General features: G+C 38.9%; 1 protein-coding gene across 1 annotated transcript in view; it reads right to left on the reverse strand.

Annotated features, from left to right (window-relative positions):
• usp22 (ubiquitin specific peptidase 22) overlaps window positions 1-17,582 on the reverse strand; it is a 35,865-nt gene that overhangs the window by 5,641 nt on the left and 12,642 nt on the right. Inside the window, exons 3-11 of the mRNA XM_072456335.1 lie at window positions 14,973-15,086; window positions 14,204-14,305; window positions 13,082-13,248; window positions 12,318-12,465; window positions 11,660-11,762; window positions 9,179-9,337; window positions 7,549-7,675; window positions 4,628-4,719; window positions 4,488-4,550 (exon numbers count right to left, since the gene is read on the reverse strand). Of these exons, the coding sequence (XP_072312436.1) occupies window positions 4,488-4,550; window positions 4,628-4,719; window positions 7,549-7,675; window positions 9,179-9,337; window positions 11,660-11,762; window positions 12,318-12,465; window positions 13,082-13,248; window positions 14,204-14,305; window positions 14,973-15,086 (1,075 nt within the window). The remainder of the gene's footprint in view (window positions 1-4,487; window positions 4,551-4,627; window positions 4,720-7,548; window positions 7,676-9,178; window positions 9,338-11,659; window positions 11,763-12,317; window positions 12,466-13,081; window positions 13,249-14,203; window positions 14,306-14,972; window positions 15,087-17,582) is intronic.

A 17,582-nucleotide genomic window follows, 5' to 3' on the forward strand; every position in this document is an offset into this window, starting at 1 on the left:
TACCTTGGACTGAAAGGTATGAAAACCTTAGATATTTCACTAAAACTTAAGCGTGATTATTGTACTATTAAGAGATTGACCCTGATTCACCATTCACAGGGATTCGTGCAGATAAAGGCACAATGAGGAAGGTTTCTGCCATACAGTATATCGGATTAAGAGAGCAACTCCTAAAATGCCATTACAAAGCTTTACATTAAGAGAGCAACTCCTAAAATGCCATTACAAAGCAGCAAACGGGTATAGGAAGCTGCTGGTGCCTCTGGAGTCCCACAAACATCAAGGTGTAGGATCCACCAGAAGTTTCTAGTTCTGCATAAATCATCTTTTCAGCTACCCTTAACCAATGCTCAAGCAGAAATGGCTCCAGTGGGCCCAGAAATACATGAAGACAACCTTTCATACAGTCTTGATCACTGATGAATGCCGTGCAACTCTGGATAGTCCAGATGGATGCAGTGGTGGACAAGGCTGGGTACACATCCAAATACTGCAAATAAATTCAAGCAGAAACTCTCCACAAACTAACAGGTTCAATTGATGCAAGAATTGTGAAGCTTCTGTGAAAGAAATTGTCCTATGTTAAAATGTAACTTGACCTGTTAAGACGTTTTGATTGAAATAGCTTTTGATTTCAGTAAATATGAATATGATATGTTTCATGACCATTTTCAGTTCTTTATAACAATAACATGGTTTGAAACTCTGTTGTGCATGATAATTTGGAGCAGTGCATTTTAAGTTTTTTATTTTTAAATAAATTACTGCTATGATTGGGAGGTTTGTTCAATTCAAGCTCTAAAGGTTGATAGCTTGAAAATTATGATGACTGACATTTATATTGACTTTATGGCAAAATTAGAGAAATATATTATCTACATGAATTTAGAATGCAGTGTCCCATACACTGCGTTCCTGATGGTAAAACGCTCTGAGGGAACTCTAATCTGTGGCAATGATAGGAATTTTTACATTCAGCCTACATTTGATGTGGCAAACTTGAAGGGCACTGGATAAATAAGAACTTCCGTAAATTAATGAAGCCACCCACCCCCACTTTTCGAATCCACATACAATCTACTCCAGAATAGATTATTTCTTTATTTTCAATAAAGACAGGTACAAATCACAGAGGCAGATACAGTGAAAACAATAAGTATTTTTACACCCTGCAATTTTGCAAGTTCTCCCACTTAGAAATTATGGAAGGGTTTGAAATGTTCATCATAGGTGCATTTCCACCGTGAGAGACATAGTCTAAAAAATATTTGGTACAGAAGCCTTTGATTCGAATTACAGAAGTCAAACGTTTCCTGTAGTCCTTAACCAGGCTTGCACACATTGCAGCAGGTATTTTGGCCCACTCCACCACAAAGATCTTCTCTAAGTCAGGTTCCAGGGCTTGCCGAGCACCAGAGTTTCAGCTCCCTCCAAAGATTTGCTTTTGGATTTAGGGCTGGAGACTGGCTAGGCCATTCCAGAACCTTCATATGCTTTTTTGGAGAAAAATTATACTTCTCTTTTTAGTACTATTTAAAAAATCTTGAAAAATGTACTCTTATCCTATACTTTAAGTCAAGGATTTCAACTATTAAAATTAACCTTTTGCCGGGATCTCTCTGTTCTAGATTCTGCCCATTTCCATCACCAAGTGGCTGTTTGATGAGTGGAATAAAACAATCAAGATTTGTAAGGTGAGGCAGAAAACTTTTCATCAAAACTTTGCCAGTATCAAAAGAAAAAGGGGGTTGTGGTTTACCTTGTCTGAAAAATCACTTTTTTAAGATCAAATCAGAGCATTGCTGTCCTGGTGTGACCCAGAATATGAAGCTTAATGGAAAATATTGAGAATAATGTGCCAGGGGTTGCTGTAAAGGCTTTCCTGGCAGATGACAAACGGTTAAGTCATTTGGAGGAAGTTAAGAATTCGTGCTTACAGTCTGGAAAGAACTAATCAAGACATACAACCTAAACAAGGATGTTAACAGCACAGATCTGAGATTTAACATCTGGATAACAAAGGGTATAAAGGATTTCTAAAGTGAAATAAAGACAGTCACATGAAAAGCTTTAATATGTTGAAAGAATCCTCTGACTTGAAGAAACATGACTTTTATAGGTATTTACAAATAACGAGGGACATTTGTTGAAAAAGGGGTTTCTTCATAACACCATGTCAAACTGCTCACTATTCACTAGGAATTTCCAAATGCTGGAGAAACTGGGTTCCAGGAGGCCCACCACTACAACATTTTATGGGACAATCCTACACTGTCCTACACAGACTGTCTCTGACCCCACCGTTCCCACTTGATTTCAGAACTATGTATTTGGGCCTCAAAACCCCCAGCCATGATGATAGTAATGATACCCTTGGAGAATACGCTGCAAAAAAGGCCATTACAAAAAATGGATGACTCAAACTGCACCGACAAATCAAGGGCTGTACACAAATAACTGAAATTCAAAAAAATGAAAAAAAATCAAAAGCCGGTCAAATAGCCACACAGTTTCAGGGACCGCGGCATTTCCCTTATAGCCTCATGGCTAGGGATGCGTAACGCTACGACGGACCGGATCCGGACTTGTAAAAACGTTTCGGTTCAGGTCCAAAAAAACCGAAACTCCGGTGATTCGGTTCTGGACTCATTAAAAATCTACCACTCACATTCTATATCCTTTACGTTCTAGAATCTAAACCATCTTAAACCTTCCATAGATCGCGAAATTCACGTTAGAAAAGACGTAGACACTGACATCGCTGTCAATGGCCCGGAGCCATCAGCGACGCACGCGTCTTCCCCGCGGCAGAAGTTGAAGCCGGCGCAATGAGTTTAAAGACGCGAGAGACCGAAGTTGTCACTTTATTTCTTGAACAGAGTTGGTTACTGTTGGCCGTAACCATGGTGATGGAACAGGAACATCAGAAATCACCTGGTCTCCTGAGCCCGCTCTTAGCTCCGCCCCACACGCGCACACACGCACTAGACTAGAGACGCTACAATATGAATGAAATAACTGTATTATGTTGTGGTGTGATGTAGCATTTATTTAGGTGGGTTAATGTGCAATATACATATTTATACATCTAAGTAAATACTAAGTCAAAGTAATATTGTTTAATTGCTGTATTCATTAATTGGAGCTTGTATTTGTATTCTACAGTTGTTAAATATGGTCTTGTGTTTAATGCTGTTAATATGATGTATTGTGTGTAGTGTAAAATATTTTCATATTCTATTTTTGATACTGCTAAGTTGATTGATTTATAGTGGTTCTAGTTGACTGTTATGCTAGTTTTTGAAGGTTTTTTATGCCAATGGATCTGCAAAATTAAAGAGTGGAAATGTATCTAAAGGCATTAAACTTCAGGTGTGGGGAACAGCCCAGTCAAACCAGTAATACACTTACAAACATAGTATCAGCTGAAACAGCTGCCCCAATACCAATACTCAACTTGCTCTTGTTCGGAAGTTGTTCCTCTAGTAAAACACATGAATGTGTGTTAGCTAGCAGCTTGTGATTTGTAAGTTGTAACTTCTGTTAATAAACAGTGAATAAACCAGATAAATTGAGTTTATTTCACTCTGCAGTTAAGCCTTGTGTTTGATAGTCGTCCTTGTTCATGTGTTTAGGTATGCATCCCTACTCATGGCTAACCCTAACCCTAACCTTAACCCTAACCTGGCGCGGTCTAAAACGGCGATAAAACGCGGTCAAATAGCGGCGCATTTTCAGGAGCCGCAGCCGGCACAAAAATAACATGGCAGTTTCGGCCGCGCGCGGCGGCTCTGCAGACACTCCCAAATCAAAAAGGTAAATTTTCAAATTAAGTCCAAATGTTATTATTTTCATTTTATTTTTACAGACTTTGGACAAGATGGGACTAATTTGTTGTGCCGGTTGTGACTCTAATGATGTCATAATTGTCATTCTTCTTTAGAAATAAAAGTGAATTCCTCTTAATTGTAGAAAACAGTTAATCCAGGCTACATTTTTTTCAGTGCTGGATTATGGTGATATATATATGCACTAGTTAAAAATTGCCCATAATGTCATTGCTTTGTATGATCTTATTCCATAAGTCTTTTTATGTATTTGTTAATTTTATTAATAGTTTTATTGAATGTTTTAATGGCATTTTATCTGGTTATTCTATATGTGTTTGTTTTCTTTGTATTTTAATACTTCACAAGATACACACGAAAAAGGAGTGCATCTCATTAGGTTTCCCCGGTATGTACAAATAGTTAATGATAATTATTTTTTTAATATTCTTTTTTAATATTCAATTTTCACCAATTACTAAACCACCATTTGGAATAAAAAAAACATAACAAATAAATCGAAATAACATCAAAATCCTTTTTTCCAACACTTCAGGTCAAACATAAACATGCCATGTTGTTTCAGTGCACAAGACAGAATGTGTATGTGCATTCCACGTTTTCATTTTAGAATGGTATTAGTTTGATAATTGTACACACTTGTTGTCATTGTTGAATGGGTCCACAGTCTGCTGATACTGCCCGTTCATCCTGCTTTCTTTACTGCGACACAAATACAAGACATTTATTTCAAACTAATAGAAAAAAAACACATGTAAAGTGTTTTGTGCTGCCCTCACCTGGAGGCCATGAAGGGGGTCATGTCCAGCTCTAATGGGAATGACACGAACGTTGTGATCTTCCGCCTCAGTTTGGCCGAATGCTCGAACCTCTGCACACACAAATACAAAAACACTGAGGCTTATTGTAAAATTTGTCACAGAAAATCCCTTGACGAAAAATATGTGTTCACATTCTAGAATTTGATAATAATAGTCATAATATCTAATGGTGGGCAAGGCCCTATGTAACTCTATGGAAGTTTCACTGTTTTTGAAAGAAATATTCATAATTGAACATTCTCTTTTTCCGGGATTGGCTCCACAGATGTAACATAGTAATCAATTTGATCAATTTTTCAGTTTTTTAATTCAATAAAAGCAAAACACAAACAGACCAGAGCAGAAACAAGACAAAGAGCAGAAAGATGTAAACACATACAGTAAATAGCCCTAATTATAAAATCCAGCATACAGTCCATTTGGTCCAAAGTCTGTTAAATTTGTCCAAATTTAGGCAGAATGCAATTTTCCAAATTTTTTTAAAGTCAATAATAATGTCAGTCCAGTCCTTTATTGTTGTTTCGGAATGTGTGATGACACATTCTGAATAATTATCAACCAAATAAAAAGGTTCAAATAAGGTGACTGAAGACTTCTAGATCAAGAATATTTACAAATAATTTCAGATTTTCATTTTGTGTTTTAGATTCTGTTTAGTCCAGACGACAATTACTATTATCAAAATATACTAGTCACGTAACAAAGATAGACAATAATTGATTGGGGTAAAAAAAATATATATACATTGTGATAACAAAGATAATCGTCATTGTGCAAAAAAACGCAAGTTATCCAAAGCAAGTTTTCTCAAAGGGGGTGCAGGTTTGCTGCGGCACTTTCTCCAACTGCAGAGTTTGGTGGAATTTTTAGATTGAAGACAAATTAACAACAATAGCCTTTGTTGTGATGAGCCATGAGTGAGGGGAAACGTGGAGCAAAAGCTCATATTAGAGGAGAAACGTATTTGACACTTTATTTTATGTAAAACAACCTAGGAACAACATAAATACAACCCACTATATTCTTAATCGGAGTGAGTCTTAATTATTACATATGCGCTGTGTGGATAATCGCAATCGATCAGCGGCAACGCATGTGTTTTTATTAACTTGCATCAATGATTTTGCCTTGAAATATTGAACGGAAGAAGGCACATAACTTGCTTCCCATAACTGTTATTGTGACTGAAAAGAGGAGACGAGAGGACCAGGGAGGACAGACACAGAATCCTTTTAGGAGCAGATCAGACCAGTCTTTCTGCTTTACAGTTTAATCCACATTTAGCAATACAGATACTGCTTTTAGGTTTAAGCTAAGTACAGACCGCCGCTGCCTAATCACGCCCGACGCAGAATTTGAGCGCGTGTACATTTGAAAGGTTTACGCACCGGACGCGCGCTCTCGACGCCCCGGGCACTATACACAGGCGCGCGTACGGCGCGCTCGAGCTCTGCGCACATGCGCAGTAGAGGTGTTGTCGCATGAGCAGTGGGGTTGTTGTCGGTGTGGCCTTTCATTGTGTAAAATTGCAGATATCGAGAGTGTTGTTTTCGCGTTTTTGGTTTGTTTCTGTCTCTGTCTTCCACCGTGAATACATCGTACAGCTCCTTTCTCCCACACACGGCCACAATCAGTCTTTCGTCTGCCATTGTTGACATGCAAGGAAAAAGTGGCTCTTCTTGGGGAATTCCACGGGGAATACCGAAAATGCGAGGGGAAATACGTACGTACGTACGTACGTACGTACGTACGTACGTACGTCACTGTAGCGTCAGCTCTGATTGGCTGCTGCGGCGGCTGCGGCGACCTGGACATATCTGAGCACGTCGCGCTAGCCGCATTGGCCGCCTCGGTCGCCTCATACGCGCGCTCAAAGCGTCGAGAGCGTAAGAAAACGCACCAATCGCGCAGCAAAAACGAAGAAATCGCGCCGCGGATAACGCACTACGTGCTCGACGCGCGTTTACTATAGACTTTGAATTGAACTGGACGCTTCGGCCGCGGCGGTGTGGAAGCCCCTTAAAGCTTCAATTTCATTTGGTATTGCCAATATATTTTCAAATCATTGCAAACATTTCTTCTAAACTGGTAGATTAAAAATAAGACAAAACAGCAATTGCCTCAATTGAATTCTGTGATTTAAAACTTACAAAAGATTTTTATGTATTTAAAATGTGCAACTTTATAATGTGTATTTTATCACACAAGGTAAAACTCAAAGGGGGAAGCCTATAAGTGAAATTTAACATTAAAGGGGTCTTAGAAAAAATATGTATGGGGTGCCCCAGTGCTTAGTGTTGAGAATCACTGGTTTTCGCTTATAGTATGTCAAATTACAATTCTACAATAGTTGTTTGAACATATAACTTATTCATAATATTATAATTATGTTGTTGTTGTTGTTGTTGTTTTATGGCAGTTGGCATCCAATTGTTGCATTACCGCCAGACTTTATTCCTCTATCCATAGTGATTATATACATACTAATTGAGTGTCTGCGTGATGTCACACAGGCACTATATGTTCTTGTATTTTGAGTGATGTCACAAATGTTTTATTATTATTATTATTATATTTTCCATGATTTTCCATTTAGACAGTTTCAACTCAACGCTTCAACCGATTTCAACATGTTATACCTCATTATGATCGCTTTCACAGTATTACGTGTGCTATTACTTTTGACATTTGAACAACATGGCTTCAGCCATTGCAAATTATCTAGTAATATCAATGAAATCTTAAACATCAGCCATTTTTAACTATTGTCATATTATCTTTTATCTAAAATATCCCCTACTCTAAAGTGGGACTGCTGTGTAGCACAGGCCAGGTCTGTAATCCCAGTGCTACAGACTGATTGTGTGAAGGAGGTGTACTTTGAGATGAAAACAGGCCACGATGGGCAGCTTCTTCATGGTCAGCTGCTTGGTGGACTCCTGGTAACTATGGCAACCACTGCATTTGATCTTTGCACTGCTGCCGAGGTGCTCTGGTCGGGTGAACCTGAACACAAGCAACAACATTCTGGGTCAATAAAAAAAATCTGACTCTAATCAAGTTTTTTTTTTTATCAGTTCAAAATCCTAGATTGAATGGTGGACGTTAAGATAACACAATTTCCTCTGCAGAGAACAATATATCCGAGAGGCATTTGGCTGCTGACCCCCACCCAGATGAACCTACCCCATTGGCTCCACAAGGAGGCCCCTCGAGTGACACGGCACCATCCACAGTTCCCCAACAGTAAACAAACTGTGGCCAGGTGAAAGTCTGGGATTTCCCCAACCGCTGTCATCTACAACTTAACTATACAATATAAATCAAAAACCAAACACTGCCTAATCTTAACCAGACACAGGACAAACAGCAACACATACACAGACACACTTAATCTAATATGCTATTTAGTGCCCAGGACACGTTGAAGGGACTATGCCTCTCGGCTGGCCTGGGAACGCCTCGGGATCCCCCCGGAGGAGTTGGATGAAGTGTCTCGCCCCCGCGACCCAGCCCCGGATAAGCGGAAGAAGATGGTTGGATGGCTATTTAGTGTTAACACTAAAATAGATTTCAGATCAATAATGTATTCATTACCAATTGACTTTGACGTGCTTTGCACTTAAAAAAATAAAAATAAAATGCATACAAACATTTGAAATTAGCTTTTAGGGAAAATTGAGGGAAGATATTATCTTGTACGTTACCTTGCCATTTGCAAACTTGGATTAGTCGGATTACCTTACTAATGAAATTCTGTACAATACTAAAGTATATAGAGAATTTTCCGTTGGATAGTAACTGCTGCATGTGGATAACCCGATGATGGGATTGCCTGACCAACCAAGACCACATGGTTTGGAAATGCTTTACAAAGACGTTTTGGTCTGGAATCATCTCTTTCCTCAATTCAAATGAGCTTGATTGACAGGTGGATTAACCAATCAGACAAAGTCAAGAGAGTCTACAAGCAAGGCACTAAACTCTGTAAATCTGAGGTAAAGTAAGTTACACATTTGGTTACACAATGTCATGAGAATATTCAGCGGAAGTCTTCCGCATTTGAGAGACCGGTGATGCCCAACACCTGGCTAACTGCTCAGAAGCCTAAAGTAGTCTAGACTGCATGTTATGTATTGTATTTAATTAAGCTCATTTCATAAGAAAAGAGAAGGGAGCCGATGTGTTGCGCGTCAAACTGTGCAGTGAAAAGCTCATTAAGTTTGAGCCCCGTGCCCATCAGGTGTGGTGGTGAGCCGGTGCTGGGGGAACTCTTCCGATGAAGCCCACTTGGCGCCCGCGCACAAATGTTGCCAATAACGCACTGCGGAACCATGTTTATGTCCCAAACTGGCCAGCAACAGACGGATGAGTTTGTAAATGGTATGCATGTGATAATCACGTTGTACCCTCAAGATAATCATGTAGTTCCTTCAAGATAATTAACTCCCTCTCATTTACTCACGACAGAATATGCTTTGTCTAATAAAATAACCCTCTTTGGTGTACCTGCGCAGACAGTCTGTCAGTGTGGTGGCTCCGCTGGTGTGGCTCTCCCCGTTCAGAGCTGCTCCATCTCCTCCGGGACTCAGGGGCCAGAAGGGCGTAGACGAGCCGGGCAGGTCCAGGCTGATGTCCCAGAACGGGTCTATGGTGGTGGACACGCCGCTGTAGCACACGCACACAAAAACCTATGTTGGGCGTCTAGGCTTTATGGGGACATTATATTGACTTGGATTCATTTCCTGAAGACTAATCCTAACCTTAACCATAGTTACCTGCATAACCTTAAATTGATTGTCTCCATAATCAGATAAATACCCACATAAAAACAACTGCTTTATGTCTGGTTTACACAAAATGGGTTTAATAAAATAACTTCAACAAACAAATTAATACACAAATTAGCATTCTATATCTGTAAATGACAGTCTGTATTTCTAATTAACAGCTAATCATTGGAAACATGAACAGAGCCTTAGCTACAAACAAAGACTTGTCTCTAAATTAGTTTTTAAGTCCGTTTGTTGAAACTTGGTGCTCCTGTTGCTTTATAATTTGGATATTTAATTAACACATGTAAATCTGTGGTGCGCAGAGCGCACGGAATGACTTGTGGCACTTTCGTTTCACAGAGCTTATTCCACGTGGACCTGCAGCAACTAAAGCCCAACAGAGGAGTGGCGTATTTGAAACATACGAGTGTGACTGGGAAGCAGACTTTTGCTGTGTAAAAGAGCACAGCGTTTTGAGCTGTAACCATGGATGTATTGTATTAACGGCTGTAACTCTACAGTCATTTTGCAGCATTAGTTCTGTGTGCCGTTCACTTTAGCCTGTGTCTTTGCCCCGTTATCACAGACTTTCTGTTTCATACTCGCGGTCCTCTGTGCCGTTTCTCACAAAAAAACTCTGCTTCCCAGTCACACTCATACATTTAAAATGCGCTACTCTCTCCTCTGTTGTGCTTTGAAACAGCTAATGCATCCATGGAAACAACACAGAGGACCGCAAGTATGAAACAGAAAGTCTGCGATGATGGGGCAAAGACAAAGAGGCTAAAGTGAACAGCACACGGAGCTAATGCTGCTAAATGACAGCAGAGTTACAGCTCAAAACACCACGGATCACTCATAGCTTCATTGCTACTGTAACTACTTATAAACAGCCTGATGACAAATTAGTCCTTTATATATAGTTTAACTATAGTCATATTAGACTCTAACCAAACAGTTTGGAGTACTGGTGAAGTGATATGTTGCCGTTTTGGGGACATAATAACAGAATAAAATTTGTTATTTTAAGCAGAAACTCCTTGTTTATTACTATGAACTATAACATCTTTTAAATGGTTTACGGAATGTACAAAAAATTTACCAATAACTCAATTAATCGAAGATATGAATCGATATTACTCTATTGATTATTCAAATAATCGATAGCTGCAGCCCTAGTAGTGACACACGGAAATTTTAGAATGTATTGGTCAATCACTGCTTGCTTTGATTGCCCTGACCACACACCACTAATTCAAAGGGATGAAATAATTATGCAGGTAACCAATCCTGAAATATAGTAACATTTTGTACGCATAATTTATATGCTGAAAACATTCTTAATTTTCTGTACACCACGCATAAAAGTTATCATTATTTTTTCCTTCACCATTTTTGCGTTGCATTTTTGGCTCCACTTGGATCTTTTGGATGAGAGTGTCCCTCCCTTTCCTCACTTTACTTCGTAATATCTGTAATACCATACATCAGCCAAAGTCAATGCCACCTGCATATATTAGCATAAGCATTCCAGGTAAATCATCATTCAGTTTTCATCTTGTTTTAAACTAATTCATGTATCTTGTGTATCCAGCAGGTGGAACCAGAGTTCTCTTTGAGCCCGTCCATGGCTTTTTGTTGCTGCAGTGAAGCAAATGTGGCTGTGATTGATGGTGCAGCCTGCGAGCTCTGTGGGTTCTGTGGGCCTGCGCTGGAGTTCACCTCAGGCCAACTTTCTGATCGACCCGTGAGCGGTACAACAAACTTGATTCTTTTGTACAAGCCGAGTAAGCTAGCAAACATAAGACACTGCAGTATTGTGAGATGGTTTCTTGCGATAGGTGAGAACTGCGTGGACTAGATTGAATCAAAAATAATACGGTAATTGAATAGTTCCAAAGGCAGATTATAAAGGTTATTTAGGTAACAAAGCATCCACTGAAGAAAAATACATTTTCCTGGGTCTTATTTTTTTGTCTTGCATTATTTTAAAAATGCAAAAAGAAACAACAGTATTCAAAAGGGAACCGTTTAAATATTGAAAAGAGGCAGCTCCAACATTTATATCAAATAGAAATGCTCTCAGCCGAATCTGCGTCAAAATGAAAACTGAAGTTGAATTGGTGCTCATACAATATAAATGTAGTGTTCTTATTGCACCATCATCATTTTAGCCTTATTCAATCCTTTGCTGGCCGGACGTAAAGGCTCTTACTGGCACACTTGGCAGGTGACGTCAGACTGCAGGCCTCCGGTGAAGATTTGGTCGATGATGCAGTTACAGTGGTTGGGGTTGTTGGCCTTCTTGCCATTGTCATCTGTACAGAAAAAAACAGACCCGTCACGGCGCGTTAGCTTTCTCCATTCAGAGGTGCACACAGAAACACAGCTTTTATCCGTCAGTCACAGAAAAGCAGCAGTCTCAAAAGCAGTTTTTAACACAGTTTTCAATAGTCAAACCAAAAAATTTTAGCATTTTGAAAAATATATTTGGTTTACAAACTGACTACACTTCTATGTAGGTTGAGAAACAAGGTTGTGAAAGAGTTGGTAGCAAAAAACAGAGAATGTTTTTAGCTAATGCTACAGTCCAGTGTGCCAGCTGAATTTTTCACATAGAGTTTATGTACTTGGTGGCAGAACTATGGGCAGCACAACTGACAAAATGGAGCTATTGTTACGCACGCTAAAATGGAAACCGAAAACTCCATTGTTGCTTCGACTGTGCAGAGCTATTTGTTATTTTGAGTTCTTAAAAGAATCAAACATTCGCATAACCTGGAAATAAGAAATATTTGACTCGGATTCAAAGAAGCCTCTCACTCTTCATGTTGTCAGGACCATATTGTTGGCATTTGAGAGTGTTACTGGACCTTTGCAGTGGCGGTGCAGGACGTCCAGCGCAGCAATGAGAAACTCGTGGGCGTCCTGCTGCTCGTAGCCGGCCAGGTGACGGGCGTGGGTCCACACAAGGTGCAGCAGTCGGAACGGGATGTGAGGTGAGCGGTGGCCTGAGTAGAACTGACACAACACGTGCATCAAACCTCACAGTGTCAGGATCTCGTAGTGATGCTACTTTAGCATTGAGCTGATGTTTCCACTTGGACTCTTTAGCACTGAATGAAAAACTGAATTTAGTCAGGTTGGTGGGACTCACTGATAATCTGTGTGGTGAAGATGGATTTTATTTCCATTATTTATAAGCACAGTTTGATACTACAATCAGCAATGTCTATTTTTACACTCTTTAAAGATGTTACCTGTACTTGTGTTACTTCAGAAAAGTAAACTAATTGTTCTGTGGCTGTAAAAAAATCAACAGGTGTCGATGGCATGGTGGAAGGTTTAGCCCAAAGCAGTCATTAAAATTCTCGAATGTCTATACAAATTTGGGCCGTCGGAGCACTTTATTCTTCTCCATATCTTCATCACTGTATTTGGTACTAAAGTCCACAATTGCTGTTGAACATGTTGTTGAACAGTGGGGGATGAAGCAGCTCTTTTGCATTGAAATGAATGGATTGCTTAGCCCACAGAGGTCCATTAGTGAGCATTCCCGTGGAATGCTGACTGTATCTATTAAACGGGAGGATGCAGTACGATAAAAATTGGTATGGTTCTGGAACACTCCTTTTACCTCTTGAAACAGTTGCGACATCTCACACACCAGACACGAGTTGCTCTGCATTTCACACTTGTGCCGGTCGGATAGGAAGAAGTCGCGAAGCAGCGGTGTGTGGGTCAGGGCCTGGACAATGCAGTTCATGAAGCATGTGTTCCCCAGGTTTATCAGCCCGCGGAGGCCTGGAGGAACACATCACAAAAACGACAATACAACAATAAGTGCAACAGTGGAATCGACTGGCTCGAGCTTTTGTCTCGGATGCCCCAATGTGGAGGCAAAGCTGCAATCCTAAAGTAATTCCCTGCTGGTCCCGGGCGACTCTGGACAATTGTCAGAATGCAGCGCAGCAAACAGAGAAACAGAGTAGACGTGGATGGAATCAGGTGGTGCACGCTAAGGCTGGTAATTCTCTTCTAATGGGACGGTGCCAGGGATGTTATTAGTGGAAGAACAGATCCCTGCAGGCGCCTACAAGTTGCTAAACGTATGCTCACCCAAGGTGCTAAACGTATGCTCACCCACGCGCTGCCAGTCATAATATTTTTACCAAACAAATTTGCACTATAACATCTTATATCAACGGCTTAGTTTCATCGTATTTGGGATTAGCAATGCCAATTAAGACTTCATTATTTGAACACATTTTTTCCACCTTTATTCAGTCAAGACACACTTTTTAAGTTGAAAATATTGTGACTTGTAGTTTAAGGATGGGAATAGACCAGGACAAAACCTTAAACTAAACCAAGACTACAACAGGACCAAACAAGGACTAAACAGGACCAAACGAACTCCACATCGGGCCTTAATATGGGACAAAATAACGACAAATGTGAACACACCCTAAATTTGGTAAAGGTAATAGTTTTGCATTCTTTTGTGGATAAGTTTGCTCATGACACCCCAGAAAGGTCAATTATTCAACTGAATCTATGCATTAAGTCTAATTAACTCAAATGTAATATTACTTCAGGGCAAATCTGGCAATTCCTCAAGGCACACTGTGTTCCACGGCACACAGATTAATCAAGGATAGCATGACTCAACATAAAAGTCAAGGTATGAGAAGCATTGTCGCTGATTTGCAAAACCTTTCATATTTTGGTTCAACACATAAGTGAAGGGGCATCTGACCAATTGTACAGTTGGAGGTGATTCTCCTCCTCTTGGGGTTATGTCGGAGCAGCTCCAGCTCTCTCTTTGTGGGCTCCCAGGAGGAGAATTTCTCTCCTATTCCTGAAACAAAAGCAAGAATTTAATGAAAACGCACCCACGGACTGTTCTTTGCAAAAGTACAAGGTTGGCAATTTCAAAGAGAATACAATATACCAAGGCCATGCAAAATTCAATAACTTCTTATTTGAGTAAGAAGAAAAACAACACGTTGAACACAGTTTTCCTTGTTGTTTGCAAAAATATTTTCTAGCCACTGTAGTCAGAATTAGTCACTGATAAATGCCGGAAAACATTTATCAGTGGAGGATCGTTTGCCCTAGAACCAAAAAAAAACAATTAATAAAGATTTTTTGGCCCTTAGGCTTTAATTGACAGGAGTGCAGTGTGAAATGGGGATGAGATTGGGGAAGGACATGTAGTAAACTGTCAAGTGTTAGACTCAAACCCACGACGCTGTGATATCCACCTGGACACGAGCACCATGATATTATTTTTGGGAATGTCTACAGAGCCGCGGCGCGCGGCCGAAACTGCCATGTTATTTTGTGCCGCGCTATTTGACCGCGCCAGGTTAAGGTTAGGGTTAAGGTTAGGGTTAGGGTCAGGGTTAAGGTTAAGGTTCGGGTTAGGGTTAGCCATGAGGCTATATGGCAGTGCCGCGGTTCCTGAAACTGCTGGGCCATTTGACCGCGCCGCGGCGCTGCAGCCACGGCCATTATTTTTATACCTTGCATTTTCCAGGCCTTCCTCTGTTCTTCTCTGGCAATTTGTTCCATGTCCTTGTCGTAGATGTAGTCTTGGCACATAAAGCAGTAAATGCCACCATACAGCAGGTCAATAGCTGTAGACAAAAAACAAACAAACAAACATAAAAACATCAGTATAGCTAAACTCCACTCTCTCATATATATATATATATATATATATATATATATATATATATATATATATATATATATATATATATATATATATATATATATATATATATATATATATATATATATATATATATATATATATATATATATATATATATATATATATATATATATATATATATATATATAAATTATATATATATATATATATATATAAATATATATATATATATATATATATATATATATATATATATATATATATATATATATAATATTTGTATTTTATTTTTGTATTGGTATAATAATACATAACATACATAACAAAATGCGCGTCCAAAAGGCTAATAAAATCAGAAAACGTTATGCGTAAAATCTAGTCACCTCCTGCCCAAAAATCTGTCTCTTTACAGCCGTTACGTACGTGAATACAGAGGATTCTGTGTATGGGACCCCTAAGTCCCACCCGCATTCTAAAGCTATTCTTATTGGCTAGAATACTATGTCAATCAAAGTCCGCTAAGTCACTGCTAACGTTAGCTATGTGGCTAAAAACAAGTTAGCTTCGCAATCAGTTTTCATTCATTTTCTACCGCTTGTTCCTGTTCGGGTCGCGGGTGACTGGGGCCTATCCCAGTGACTTTGGGCCCCTGGAGATGAGCCAACTTATCACAGGGTTAATAATTTAGACATGTTTCTCCAAATAACTGGTTTTAAGAATAAGAGAAGTGAGCTAATGTGGGTGATTAGACACAGGTCTGAGGTGGAAAAACTGACGGTGCTGCTGTTACAGGACGAGGCGGAGCAATATGATGACAACACATGGACAGGAGAGGTACAGAGAGATGCTAAAATCTGAAAAATAATCTAAATAAAACAGTGTGATAAATAATAATCATATTATAGCTTACCTAAACATAGTAACATAGTGTTAAATAAATGATAGCACTATCAATTCTACACATTGTAAAATAGATTTGATCCTTATTTTAGAATTAAAAAATAAATTGGTTTATAGCTTTATGTATTTATTTATTTTAAATACAATACATGTTTTATAAATGTTCAAAACATGTATAAAAATATCTGCCTAATATCAGTTGTCGGCCTAAGCATTCCACATCGGCATTGGCCTAAAATGTCTATATCAGTGCACCGCTACCTTCCATACATAATTCTGTTCCCTTTTAGCTCAAGTGTACTTATTTTTACCAACTTCCCTAGCATGATTTTTTTTAACCACATTTTGCTAACTGCAGGCCGTGTGTGTCCCTGTGGGAGTAGCACTGATGGGTTACAGCCAACTGTTCTTAATGCTTGGCAAACACCAACCACTTTCTGAATTCTGCACATTGTGCACGTTTGATGCAAATGTTTGTTTCTGTGCCCAATATACAATGTCCCTCCTACGCACGGCGCACACACACACGCACGGCACACGCACGGCACACACAGCACGTGCACACACAGCACGTGCACACACAGCACGTGCACACACAGCACGTGCACACACAGCACGTGCACACACAGCACGTGAACACACAGCACGTGCACACACGCACACTCTGGGGATTCCGGCGCGTGAGAATTATATAATATTACATGGATTTTTTTTTCTGTGAAGCATTCCTTAATCATCATCACTTTTAGAACAATGCTAAAGAAATATGCAGTAAAAACATTTGACAAAAATCTGAAAAGAAAATTGTATGTAGTTGTAGTGATTACATCAATCACCACAAACTAGTATAGCAATTTGTCTTGCATTGTACATGTAAAGATATTAAAAAGTTACTGTAATCTAGCGCTGCAATGATTGAAATATGGTGACTGAAGTCTTCTAAATTGAAAACATTTAAAAATAAAATATAGTCTACTTTTGATAAAAATCATAAATCGTTTCTTTTTCTTGACATTTTGATTTAATAATTCGGTCTTTATTGTAAAAGATGTTTTGGCATGTTTAGAGTCTGTACAGTTCAGTTAATGATTACGATAATCAAAGTCCGATTATAATTATTTTAATACTCAACTTCACATCATGATTAATAGCCCTATTCTACTTAATCATTGAAAGCAAAACTATATATAATTTGAATGGTGAAAAGTCCTCAAAATATTTCCTTTAAACAAGAAGCTAAAACTCATGAATATATATGTATGCAACCTACAAAAAGTGCTTATTTGATGGGGTTGTTCTACCATGATTACTCCCTAATCATTCTTGTAATTATTAGGTATGTGCTAAAAATCAACAATTGAAACATTGCGATACTAAATAAGCAGTTTTTTAATATTTTACAAAAATAATTGCTACAATTTTTGTTTCTTGTTTAGAGAAATATTTTTTTTCTGGTTTATTATTTATACGTTATTTATTTACAGGATAGACATATTAACTGGTTTGGTGTTTAAAATGGGTGCATTTCATGTGAAGTCTCTGCAAGTGGTGGATT

This window comes from Eucyclogobius newberryi, unplaced genomic scaffold (genome assembly GCF_026437365.1).
Source record: "Eucyclogobius newberryi isolate DKJ021-1_F unplaced genomic scaffold, fEucNew1.0.hap1 SCAF_20, whole genome shotgun sequence".
NCBI classification, from domain to species: domain Eukaryota; kingdom Metazoa; phylum Chordata; class Actinopteri; order Gobiiformes; family Gobiidae; genus Eucyclogobius; species Eucyclogobius newberryi.